The sequence below is a fragment of the Triticum aestivum genome, chromosome 4B, assembly GCF_018294505.1.
Source record: "Triticum aestivum cultivar Chinese Spring chromosome 4B, IWGSC CS RefSeq v2.1, whole genome shotgun sequence".
Lineage (NCBI taxonomy): Eukaryota > Viridiplantae > Streptophyta > Magnoliopsida > Poales > Poaceae > Triticum > Triticum aestivum.
Window position 1 is genome coordinate 438274987 of NC_057804.1, and position 13029 is coordinate 438288015.

The 13029-nt window shown below is 44.4% G+C and overlaps 1 protein-coding gene across 1 annotated transcript; it reads right to left on the bottom strand.

Moving 5' to 3' along the window:
- Positions 1-575: 575 nt before the first annotated feature.
- On the bottom strand, positions 576-2918 carry LOC123092591 (heat shock cognate 70 kDa protein 2). The gene is made up of 2 exons (XM_044514393.1): positions 2589-2918; positions 576-2471 (listed from the first exon to the last, which is right to left on the bottom strand). Exons 1-2 carry the CDS (start codon positions 2800-2802, stop codon positions 730-732), a joined length of 1956 nt encoding a protein of 651 aa, XP_044370328.1. The 5' UTR covers positions 2803-2918; the 3' UTR covers positions 576-729.
- Between the last annotated feature and the right edge of the window lie 10111 nt (positions 2919-13029).

Here is a 13029-nt window from a genome sequence, read left to right on the forward strand (position 1 = left end):
TTGCAATTAAACCTCTCCTAAAGCGATTGTAGCAACTAGAGATTCATGACAGGTTATAGTTGAGCAACCATACATTCAATCAAAGATAAATAAATGTGAAATAACTGCAGATAACCAAGTATACTGTCTTCTAGTCTAGTACTAAATAATCGTGTTTCAATATCAACTTAAACATAAGATGGGGCAATGTATATATGCCCGAACGAAAAACTGCAGAATACGTGCTGGGCTAAGCTTCCAACATCTATTTCACATGACAAATGTTTACTTTCACGGGATATCTTGCAATGCTAGAATAATAAAGAGCTTCTCAAACGGCCGATAATAAATAATGAAGAAATTGGTTCTAAGAAAATAATAACTTCCAAGTACCCACCCCGAATGTTTCAGAAAGGCATTTGACATCATCTAGAAACAATTGCTCCACAGTCCACACTAGTTGCAATTAAACCTCTCCTAAAGCGATTGTAGCAACTAGAGATTCATGACAGGTTATAGTTGAGCAACCATACATTCAATCAAAGATAAATAAATGTGAAATAACTGCAGATAACCAAGTATACTGTCTTCTAGTCTAGTACTAAATAATCGTGTTTCAATATCAACTTAAACATAAGATGGGGCAATGTATATATGCCCGAACGAAAAACTGCAGAACGATACTAGAATCCACCGTACAATGAAAGACACATTATTCAAGCAGAATAGTAGGCGATCTAAATCTATCATTTAGTCGACCTCCTCAATCTTGGGCCCTGGGCCGCTGCTGCCGCCTGCGGCACTGGCCGGAGCATCCTCATCCATGCCACCAGGCATTTCAGCGCCGGCACCCTGGTACATCTTGGCGATGATGGGGTTGCAAATGCCCTCCAGCTCTTTCCTCTTGTCATCAAACTCTTCAGCCTCGGCGAGCTGGTTGTTGTCGAGCCAGGTGATGGCACCATCGATAGCATCCTCGATCTTCTTCTTGTCGGCCTCTGGGAGCTTGGAGGCGATCTTGTCATCCTTGATGGTGTTACGCATGTTGTAAGCGTAGTTCTCCAGGGCGTTCTTGGAGTCCACCTTCTTCTTGTGCTCCTCGTCCTCAGCCTTGTACTTCTCGGCCTCCTGCACCATCTTCTCGATGTCCTCCTTGCTCAGCCGCCCCTTGTCGTTGGTAATTGTGATCTTGTTCTTCTGTCCGGTGGTCTTGTCCTCCGCCGAGACATTCAGGATACCGTTGGCATCAATGTCAAAGCACACGGTGATCTGGGGGACACCCCTGGGCGCCGGTGGGATCCCGGAGAGCTCGAACTTGCCGAGCAGGTTGTTGTCCTTGGTCCTCGCCCTCTCGCCCTCATACACCTGGATGAGCACGCCGGGCTGGTTGTCAGAGTAGGTGGAGAAGACCTGCTCCTTCTTGGTGGGGATTGTCGTGTTCCTTGGGATCAGCACGGTCATGACACCTCCGGCCGTCTCCAGGCCCTGCGAGAGCGGTGTGACGTCAAGCAGGAGCAAGTCCTGCACCTTCTCGTTGCCCTCGCCAGTGAGGATGGCAGCCTGAACGGCGGCTCCATACGCGACGGCCTCGTCAGGGTTGATGCTCTTGCAGAGCTCCTTCCCGTTAAAGAAGTCCTGGAGGAGCTGCTGCACACGGGGGATACGTGTGGATCCTCCGACGAGGACAACATCGTGCACGGTGCTCTTGTCCATCTTGGCGTCCCGGAGGCACTTCTCAACGGGCTCCATGCACTTGCGGAAGAGGTCCATGTTGAGCTCCTCGAACCGGGCGCGGGTGATGGTAGTGTAGAAGTCGATGCCCTCGAAGAGGGAATCGATCTCGATGGTGGTCTGGGCGGTGGAGGAGAGTGTCCTCTTCGCCCTCTCGCACGCTGTCCTGAGCCGCCGGAGCGCCCTCGGGTTGCCGCTGATGTCCTTCTTGTTCTTTCTCTTGAATTCCTGCACGAAGTGGTTGACCATCCGGTTGTCGAAGTCCTCGCCTCCCAGGTGGGTGTCTCCGGCAGTGGCCTTGACCTCGAAGATACCCTCCTCAATGGTGAGGAGCGAGACATCGAAGGTACCGCCGCCGAGATCAAAGATGAGCACGTTCTTCTCGCCGACGCTGGTGGACTTCTTGTCGAGACCGTAGGCGATGGCGGCGGCGGTAGGCTCGTTGATGATCCGCATGACGTTGAGGCCAGAGATGACGCCTGCATCCTTGGTGGCCTGGCGCTGGGAGTCGTTGAAGTAGGCGGGGACGGTGACGACTGCGTTCTTGATGGTTGTGCCGAGGTAGGCCTCGGCCGTCTCCTTCATCTTGTTGAGCACCATGGAGGAGATCTCCTCGGCCGAGAACTGCTTGTCCTCGCCTCTGTACTGTACCCCGATCATCGGCTTGTCAGCGGGGCCTGGGATCACCTTGAACGGCCACAGCTTGGCGTCGCTCTGCACCGACGCGTCCGAGAAACGCCGACCGATGAGCCGCTTCGCATCTGCAAACAAACAGGACACGGGCTCGTTTAGATCTGTGCCACACGGATCTCGATCCGCCAACGACATGAAAACAGAGGACTAGAGCAGATCAGAGCATAACAGAGGGATGTGCTTACCGAAGACGGTGTTGATCGGGTTCATGGCGACCTGGTTCTTCGCGGCGTCGCCGATGAGCCGCTCGGTGTCGGTGAAGGCGACATAGGACGGCGTGGTGCGGTTGCCCTGGTCGTTGGCGATGATCTCCACCCGGTCATGCTGCCAGACGCCGACGCAGGAGTAGGTGGTGCCGAGATCGATGCCGATCGCCGGCCCGTCTCCTTTTCCGGCCATGATCTCGTCGACAAGTCGAGCGGAGAAACAACCTCGAAGGGAATTGCGGGATTGGTTGGATCTTGGAGCGGAGCACGCGGGTAGGGGGAGAATAGGTGGTGTACGAGGCAGAGAGGCGATACGGGGTTGGATTTAAAAGGTTGTGGTGCCGCGGCCGCGGATGGGCTCTAGAATGTTCCTTGGATGGCCGTGGCCATCGGATGCGATCTGGACGGACAGGAGGAAGACGCGGGCGTGGGGACGGGCGAGTCGTGGCGGGGTTGGACTCGACTCCAGGGTGTGGGGTTTGGGTTCTGGAGAGAGCGGGAAGGTTCTGGAGACTGGCAGGTGGAGACATTCTTACCTTTTTTTCGTTCCAGACTTGTGGCCTGGTTGGAAGGCATCCATTGGTTCGTGGCTACAACGGCGTGTACAGGTTTCGATGCCGTTTGAGACGCCGGAGGTGCCGCCAATTTTGACCTGGATTCTCTACGCAGGTTGGGGTGAAGGCCTTATTTATCACTCCTTCTAGATGACTCGTTTTGTCATTGGCGTAAAGACTAATTGCAGCCAAGAAATGAAGCGACTAATGCAACTAAGAATTTAGGGGAAGTATACGTGAATGATGTTTCTCGTGGATTGTCTGTAAATTATTATGTTTGTATTTTGTTTGTATTTACCTTGTATATTTTTTTCGCGAATACGCTCGAAGGCGTATCATTCCATTGATAGGTAGGGTAGAATACGGAGTTAGGGTTCCGTCATGTCATGCACATAGAGGCGACAATAGGGAAGCCCATGAGCCGGAGAAAGGGGGTAGCTCAGCCCCATGTTACAAGAATCAGGCTACAGGAACGATCCTATCCAGTCCCTTGGCTCCAGCCCGAGCCCAGCACTTTTGCCTCGGCCTTGATCGCGTCTAGTAGTTCACTAGTCGAAGGTTGGGCGCCGTCGAAGATAATGGTGTTCCTGTGATTCCAGATGGCCCAAGCGGTGATGATGGTGAGCGAGGCAAAACCTTTGCGGAAGTGGGATGGGGCCGCGAGTGTGCTGTCCGACCACTAGTCAAAGAGCTGCATCGTTCCATCTAGCGGCAAGACCGGCAGTCGGCACCAAGAGAGGACCTCGTGCCAGGTGATGCGAGAGAAGATGCAACCAGCCAGGATGTGGTGAAGCGATTCATCCTCCTGGGAGCATATCCTGCAGATAGGGGAGTGCTGCAAACCTCGGCGAGCCAACCGATCAGCGGTCCAACGGTGATTCTGCGAAGCAAGCCATAAGAAGAACTTGACATTGAGGGGCGCCCAGCTTCGCCAGATAAGCTGGCAGAACGACGTTGTGGTGGAGCCAAAGAATAGGGCTGAGTAGCAGGAGCTAGCGGTGTAGGTGCCCTTCAAAGACCAACGCCGGGTTAGGGTGTCTGGAGTGGATGAGAGAGAGAACTGCTAGATGCGGCGCCAGAGGTCGACGTACTCGATCGTCGCGATCGGTGTTAAGGCGCCAGAGATATCAGATATCCAGTTTCGCTCAAAGAGGCCATTGTAGACCAGGCGCGTACGCCAGTGTCCCCGCTTGACCATGGCGACAATTGACGGAGCGATCTCGGTGATAGAGTGCCCGTCCAACCAGTGCTCAATCTAGAACTGCATGTCCGACCGTCGCCAAGCGTCCAAAACATGAAGGCGCGGAACAGTTGCTGGGCCTCTGGGTCGTACGGCAGGGGAAGATGGCGTCAATGCCGGTCGGGATCAGTTGCCTGCAACCACATCCATCTAGTGTGCAGCACGATGCCAGCCCGGTGCAAGTCACGCACGCCCAGGCCATCATACTCGAGAGGGCGCCACACTTTGGCCCAACTAACAAGACAGCAGCCAGCACGCGCCTCCTTGCAGCCCCGCCAAAGGAAGTCTCAAATGATACGCGTAGCCCTCTTCAGGATTGGAACCGAGATGGCCATCGCCATGAGAATGTGAGTAGGCATGGCGGTAAGCACATGGCGCACAAGGGCCAAGCGCCCGCCACGGTTCAGCAGGGTGGCCTTCCAAGTAGCGAGCTTGAGTAGGAGCTTGTCGACAAGGGGCATAAGATCAGTGCTCGAAGCTTTCCGCACAGAGAGTGGCAGTTGATACGTCTCCGTTGTATCTATAATTTTTGATTGTTTCATGCCAATATTATTCAACTTTTACATACTTTTGGCAACAATTTATATGATTTATTTGGACTATCCTATTGATCCAGTGCCTAGTGTTAGTTAATGTTTGTTGCTTGTTTTTGTTTCGCAGTAAATCCATATCAAACGAATTCCAAATGCAATAAAAATTTACGGAGAATTATTTTAGAATATTTGTGAATTTTGGGAGGTGGATGATACGTCTCCAACGTATCTATAATTTTTGATTGTTCCATGCTATTATATTATCTGTTTTGCATGTTTTAGATGCATTAATATGCTATTTTATATTATTTTTGGGACTAACCTATTAACTTAGAGCCCAATGCCAGTTTCTATTTTTTCTTTGTTTTTGAGTCTCGCAGAAAAGGAATACCAAACGGAGTCCAAACGGAATAAAACCTTCGCGATGATTTTTCTTGGACCAGAAGACACCTAGGAGACTTGCAGACCAAGTCAGAAGAGCCACGAGGCAGCGGCAAGGGGGGAGGGTGCGCCCCCTAACTTGTGGGCCCCTCGGTGACCCCTTGACCTAGATCTTCCTCCTATATACTCACATTGAAGGAAATATGCCCTAAAGGCAATAATAAAGTTGTTATTTTATATTTCCTTATTCATGATAAATGTTTATTATTCATGCTATAATTGTATTAACCGGAAACTTGATACATGTGTGGATACATAGACAAAACACCGTGTCCCTAGTAAGCCTCTACTAGACTAGCTCGTTAATCAAAGATGGTTAAGTCTCCTAACCATAGACATGCGTTGTCATTTGATGAACGGGATCACATCATTAGAGAATGATGTGATGGACAAGACCCATCCGTTAGCTTAGCATAATGATCGTTCAATTTTATTGCTATTGCTTTATTCATGTCAAATGCATATTCCTCCGACTATGAGACTATGCAACTCCTGGATACCAGAGGAATGCCTTGTGTGCCTTGGGTCCGAGCTAGCAGGAGAATCATTTATTTGCATGTAATACGATGGCATTTCCTTGCGTGCGAAGATGTAGCTAGTAGGTCCCAGCTATTAGCGAGTGGAAACTTTTTTTCGCATAATAAGGAGTCACTTGCTTGCATGTGAAGATGTAGTTGGTTGGTCAAACCTGTTAGGGGGAGAAATCATCTGTTTTCTCATAATAAGGAGGCAATTGCTTGCGTGCGGCCATGGACCATGTGGGTCCCTACTGTCAACAACTCCATGTGCATTGCTCTACCAATGGTTCTCGTTTGTTGACGAAGTTGACAACGCCGCCCCGAGAAAACCAACGTGGTGGACGACGGCGAGGCCTTGGAAGGGAATGACCCACAGCCGGCGAAGACGCAGCAGTGGATGCCCACACGGAAGGGAGTACGAGGGTTCACTAGTACGGCTGCGGTGTGAGGCTTCCGTCACTAAAGAATAACAAGAGGCGTTGGTGACTAGAGGAATGGCCTGGACGATGATGGGAGTAGGGTGGGCAAGTGAGGCCTGCACGGCAGCACAGCCGGCCACGGCAGGCAGTAGCAGGCGGTACGGTCGGCGGTAGTTTGTGCGGTTGAAGCAAGAATATCCGAGATTGAAGAAGCACGACAGCCGTTGGATGAACAACCAACGACCACTGCTGCTAGAATCGTGTGTTGACAATAAGGTGAAAAAGCCTTGCGTACGCGTCAACTTTGTTTTTTTACGACTGCGTCCGCGTGAACTTAGTAGGCCCACATGTAATCATCACATCTGTGACAGAGAGCATATAGCCCATTTGTGATTTCTAATAATTTACAACCCATTTCTTAATTCTAATGCAATTTACTGCAACCCATTTACTGTTTGTTAACATTACAACCCATTTTTCTAGCTAGGACAACAATTTATAATTTCAACCAAATTTCCCATATTTTGATGGGATCCTATATATTATTTATCCTGAAATTTCGAGCCATACTAAATCTAATTTCAAAATAAATTTATATTAGATAGAAATTGAACAAAATTTTGCGCGCAACAATTAATGAAATTAAAATTTCAAAATTGCAAAAAAATGCAATGCGGGAGCTCCCCGCCCTCTGATGAGGTTCCGTCAAAAAAATCCACAAAAATATAATACTTAAACTAATTACATTATTTATAATTACAACAATTTTTTTATTATTTAAATCCATTTTCTTGGCAAGCCTAATGCATCCCTCGTAGAAAAGATTTCCAGCCCAACGAGCCGGAGAATAACAAGTTGGCCTGGGTTGGGTATTCCTCAAAAAAAGTATAGCTGGGCCCGGGCAAGCCATTTTCACCTTGATCTGGAGTAGATATTTCGTCAACATAAAATAATAGCCTAGGCTAGATGGGCCACAACCTGCCCAGTTGATACCATGCTTCTTTGAACAACAAAAACATCGCTCAAGAAAAACTCTGCTCACACCTCAAAAAACAAATACTGCTCGAGCTGCTGGGTCCCAGCTGTTTGCCGCTCCTTGTGCAATCATCTAATTTATTGACTATATAGGTTGGCAATTGTGTGGAACCGTGATGTCAGGAAACCAGGAGAAGCAATTTTTTGGGTCTGTCTAGGACACATCTAAATGTGACATAGTTATGTATGGGTCATATGGTTTCACCTCTAGCTAGCCTACCCGAACTAGTTGTAGTATAGGCTATGAATGAAACCTAAGACGATGAACTTCTTAAGCACAGAAACAACAGAAGAGGATGCTCTTCTTAACATGCAAATCACTAGCATTAGATCAACATGCAAAACAATACAAAGCATTATTCTTAGGAGGCATGATACGTCTCCAACGTCTCTTATATTATTTTTGGGACTAACCTATTAACCGAGGGCCCAGTGCCAGTTTTAGTTTTTTTTTCCTATTTTAGAGTTTTGAAGAAAAGGAATACCAAACGGAGTCCAAACGGAATGAAACCTTCGCGATGATCTTTCTTGGACCGAAAGCAAACCAGAAGACATGGAGATGAAGTCAGAGACGTAACAAGGAGGCCACGAGGCAGGAGGGCGCGCCCAGGGGGGTAGGCGCAACCCCACCCTCGTGGGCCCCTCGTAGCTCCCCTGACCTAGTTTCTTCGCCTATATATACTCTTATACCCTAAAAACATCAGGAGGGGCCATGAAACCACTTTTCCACTGCCGCAACCTTCTATACCTATGAGATCCCATCTTGGGGCCTTTTCCGGCGATCTGCCGGAGGGGGATTCGATCACGGAGGGCTTCTACATCAACACCATTACCTCTTCGATGAAGTGTGAGTAGTTTACCACAGACCTTCGGGTCCATAGTTATTAGCTAGATGGCTTCTTCTCTCTCTTTGATTCTCAATACCAAGTTCTCCTCGATGTTCTTAGAGATCTATTCAATGTAATACTCTTTTGTGGTGTGTTTGCCGAGATCTGATGAATTGTGGATTTATGAACAAGATTATTATGAATATTATTTGGTTCTTCTCTGAATTCTTATATGCATGATTTGATATCTTTGCAAGTCTCTTCGAATTATCGGTTTAGTTTGGCCTACTAGATTGATCTTTCTTGCAACGGGAGAAGTGCTTAGCTTTGGGTTCAGTCTTGCAATGTCCTTTCCCGGTGACAATAGAGGCAGCAAGGCATGTATTATATTGTTCCCATCAAGGATAACAAGGTTTTTTTATCATATTGCTTGAGTTAATTCCTCTACATCATGTCATCTTGCTTAATGCGGTACTCTGTTCTTTATGAACTTAATACTCTAGATGCATGCTGGATAGCGATCGATGTGTGGAGAAATAGTAGTAGATGCAGGCAGGAGTCAGTCTACTTTACACGGACATGATGCCTATGTTTATGATCATTGCCTTAGATGTCATCATAATTATGCGCTTTTCTATCAATTGCTCGGCAGTAATTCGTTCACCCACCATAATATATGCTATCTTGAGAGAAGCCACTAGTGTAACCTATGGGCCCCGGGTCTCTTTTCCATATTATAGAATCACGTTTACATCTTGCTAGTTTCCGATCTACTATTTTGCAATCTTTACTTTCCAATCTATAAACCAAAAATACCAAAAATATTTACTTTATTATCTCTATCAGATCTCACTTTTGCGAGTGTACGTGAAGGGATTGACAACCCCTTTATCGCGTTGGTTGCAAGTTCTTGATTGTTTGTGCAGGTATTCGGTGACTTGTGCATTTTCTCCTACTGGATTGATACCTTGGTTCTCAAAACTAAGGGAAGTACTTACGCTACTTTGCTACACCACCCTTTCCTCTTCAAGGGAAAACCAATGCAAGCTCAAGAGGTAGCAAGAAGGATTTCTGGCGCTGTTGTCGGGGAGATCTACGTCAAGTCAAGCCATACCAAGTACCCATCATAAACTCTTCTCCCTTGCATTACATTATTGGACATTCACCTCTCGTTTTCCTCTCCTCCACTTCTAAAACGATTTTCAAAAACCTTTGCCATTTCTTCGCCTTCTTCTTGTATGTCTTTTTGTTTGTGTTTCCATGTGCCTTGTATTTGCGTGCATCTTTGCTTCCTAAATCTATTGATATGGATCCACTTAAAGTGTTCTACTTGGATCATCTTTGATCCTTATGCGCTCGTGCTGAAACCCCAACTAGCCTAGTTGATGGGAAATCTTTAGATGAGCATGCTCACTTTGTGCATCATCGTGTGTCTCAAAAAGGGGGACTCTTATGGAATCAAATAAACAGTTTGTTGTGCTATGCTTGGAATCTTTGTGAAATTTATGATTTTACTTCTTGCTCTAAGAACCCTAAAAACACCTTCCCTACCTATGTGAGTTTAATGATAATGAAGTCTTATCTTCTTATGCAAAGGGTGTTTATAGCTACTATGATATCGAACAAATTGAAGAATTTGTTGTTTTTAAGGGTGCTTATGAAGTTGCTTCTTTGATTGAAAATTATGATATTACTCTCTACGAATCTAAATTTTTTGACATACTTAAATATTGCTATGAAAACTATGCTCATAATGTCTATGTCAAAGAATTTATTGAAAGAATGACCGTTGCTTTGGAAGAAAATAATGATATCCATGAATCTATAGATAATTATGATTCTGATGATTTGATTGAAATATCCCTTGATGAACATGATGCTTGCTATTCTTGTGGCCATGATGTCAATATTTATGAAGACGAATTTGCTATAGTTCCTTATGTTAAACATGAGATCGTTGCTATTGAACCCATACTTGATAGTTCCTTTGATGAAAAGCATGGTTGCAATGATGTTATTATAGGTTCTCTGAATGTCAATTGTGTTAATGATATGCAAAACCTCAAGCTTGGGGATGCTAGTTTTGCTATGACTACTATTTGTTGCTATGATCATGATTGGGGTGATTCTTCTTATGATCTTGAAAATTTATTTAAGTCCCATGATGAATATGAGATTGATAATAGTGTTTAAAATAATATTGAAGGTGGGTTTGGAAGAGTGTCAACTTTAGATCCCACATGTTTGGAGAATGTTCAATTTTATGAAATTTCTGATAAAAGTGGGTTTGGAGAGGTCATGACTTTAGTTAATGTTAACCCCACTATTTTGGAAGAGTGTCAACTTTGCATGCATGTGGATCGTATTGAGAATATTTTATGTGATAGATATATTGTTAAATTTTCTTATGATCCTACATGTATTTATTATGAGAGAGGAAAATATGGTTGTAGAAATTTTCATGTTACTAAATTACCTCTCATTATCGAGATTGCTATTGTTTCTTTCTGCTTCCTTACTTATGCTAGTTTTTGCTTGCTATGATAATTTGTTTGCCTATAAGATGCCTATGCATAGGAAGTATGTTAGACTTAGATGTGTTCGTCACGTGTTTCGTGGTGCTCTCTTTGCGCTTCAACTCTTGTCTTTCATGTGAGCACCATCGAAATCTCAATGCCTAGCTAGGGGCGTTAAACGATAGTGCTTGTTGGGAGGCAACCCAATTTTATTTTTTGTTCTTTACTTTTTGCTCCTGTTTAGTAATAAATAATTCATATAGCCTGTGGTTATATGTGGTTTTAAGTTTTAATTAGTGTTTGTGCCAAGTAGAACCTTTGGGAAGACTTGGGTGAAATCAATGCGATCTTGCTGTAAAAAACAGAAACTTTTGCGCTCACGAGAATAGCTGACATTTTTTTTACGGAAGAGTGCTTTTAAGTTGATTCTTTTTGCAGAAGATTAATAGGCAAATTTATCACGTCCACCAATTTATTTAAGAATTTTTTGAGTTACATATGTATTCTAAATTTATAGATTACTACAGACTGTTCTGTTTTTGACAGATTCTGTTTTTCGCATGTTGTTTGCTTATTTTGATGAATCTATGAGTAGTATCGGGGGGTATGAACCATAGAGAAGTTGGAATAAAGTAGGTTTTACACCAATATAAATAAATAATGATTTCACAACAGTACGTTAAAGTGGTGGTTTATTTTCCTATACTAACGGAGCTTATGAGATTTTCTGTTGAAGTTTTGTGTTGTGAAGTTTTCAAGTTTTGGGTAAGGATTTGATGGACTATGGAATAAGGAGTGTCAATAGCCTAAGCTTGGGGATTCCCAAGGAACCCCAAGGTAAAGTTCAAGGACAACCAAAATCCTAAGCTTGGGGATGCCCGGAAGGCATCCCCTCTTTCGTCTTCGTCTATCGGTAACTTTACTTGAAGCTATATTTTTATTCATCACATGATATGTGTTTTGCTTGTAGCGTCTTGTATGATTTGAGTCTTTGCTTTTGAGTTTACCACAATAATCCTTTTTGTACACACCTTTTGGGAGAGACACGCATGAATCGTGATTTATTAGAATACTCTGTGCTTCACTTATATCTTTTGAGCTAGACAATATTGCTCTAGTGTTTCACTTATATCTTTTTAGAGCATGGCGGTGGTTTTATTTTATAGAAATTGTTGATCTCTCATGCTTCACTTATATTATTTTGAGAGTCTTTTAGAACAACATGGTAATTTGCTTTGGTTATAAAATTATTCCTAATATGATGGGCATCCAAGATGGGTATAATAAAAACTTTCATATGAAGCGCATTGAATACTATGAGAAGTTTGATTCTTTATGATTGTTTTGAGATATGAAGATGGTGATATTAGAGTCATGCTATTAGAGTAGCTGTGAATTTCAGAGATACTTGTGTTAAAGTTTGTGATTCCCGTAGCATGCACGTATGGTGAACCGTTATGTGATGAAGTTGAAGCATGATTTATTTATTGATTGTCTTCCTTATGAGTGGCGGCCGGGGACGAGCGATGGCCTTTTCATACCAATCTATCCTCCTAGGAGAATGCACATAGTACTTTGTTTCGATAATCAATAGATTTTTGCAATAAGTATATGAGTTCTTTATGACTAATGTTGAGTCCATGGATTATACACACTCTCACCCTTCCACCATTGCTAGCCTCTCTTGTGCCGCGCAACTTTCGCCGGTACCATACACCCACCATATACCTTCCTCAAAACAGCCACCATACCTACCTATTATGGCATTTCCATAGCCATTCCGAGATTATTGCCATGCAACTTTCCACCATTCCATTTATTATGACATGCTCCATCATTGTCATATTACTTTGCATGATCATGTAGTTGACATCGTATTTGTGGCAAAGCCACCGTTCATAATTTTTCATACATGTCACTCTTGAATCATTGCACATCCCGGTACACCACCCGAGGCATTCACATAGAGTCATATTTTGTTCTAAGTATTGAGTTGTAATTCTTGAGTTGTAAGTAAATAAAAGTGTGATGATCTTCATTATTAGAGCATTGTCCCATGTGAGGAAATGATGATGGAGACTATGATTCCCCCACAAGTCGGGATGAGACCCTGGATGAAAAATTAAATAAAATAAAAGGAGGCCATAAAAAAAGAAGGCCCAAATAAAAAAAAATAAAAAGGAGAGGAAAAGAGAGAAGGGGCAATGTTAATATCCTTTTCCACACTTGTGCTCCAAACTAGCACCATGATCTTCATGATAGAGAGTCTCCTATGTTGTCACTTTCATATACTAGTGGGATTTTTTCATTATAGAACTTGGCTTGTATATTCCAATG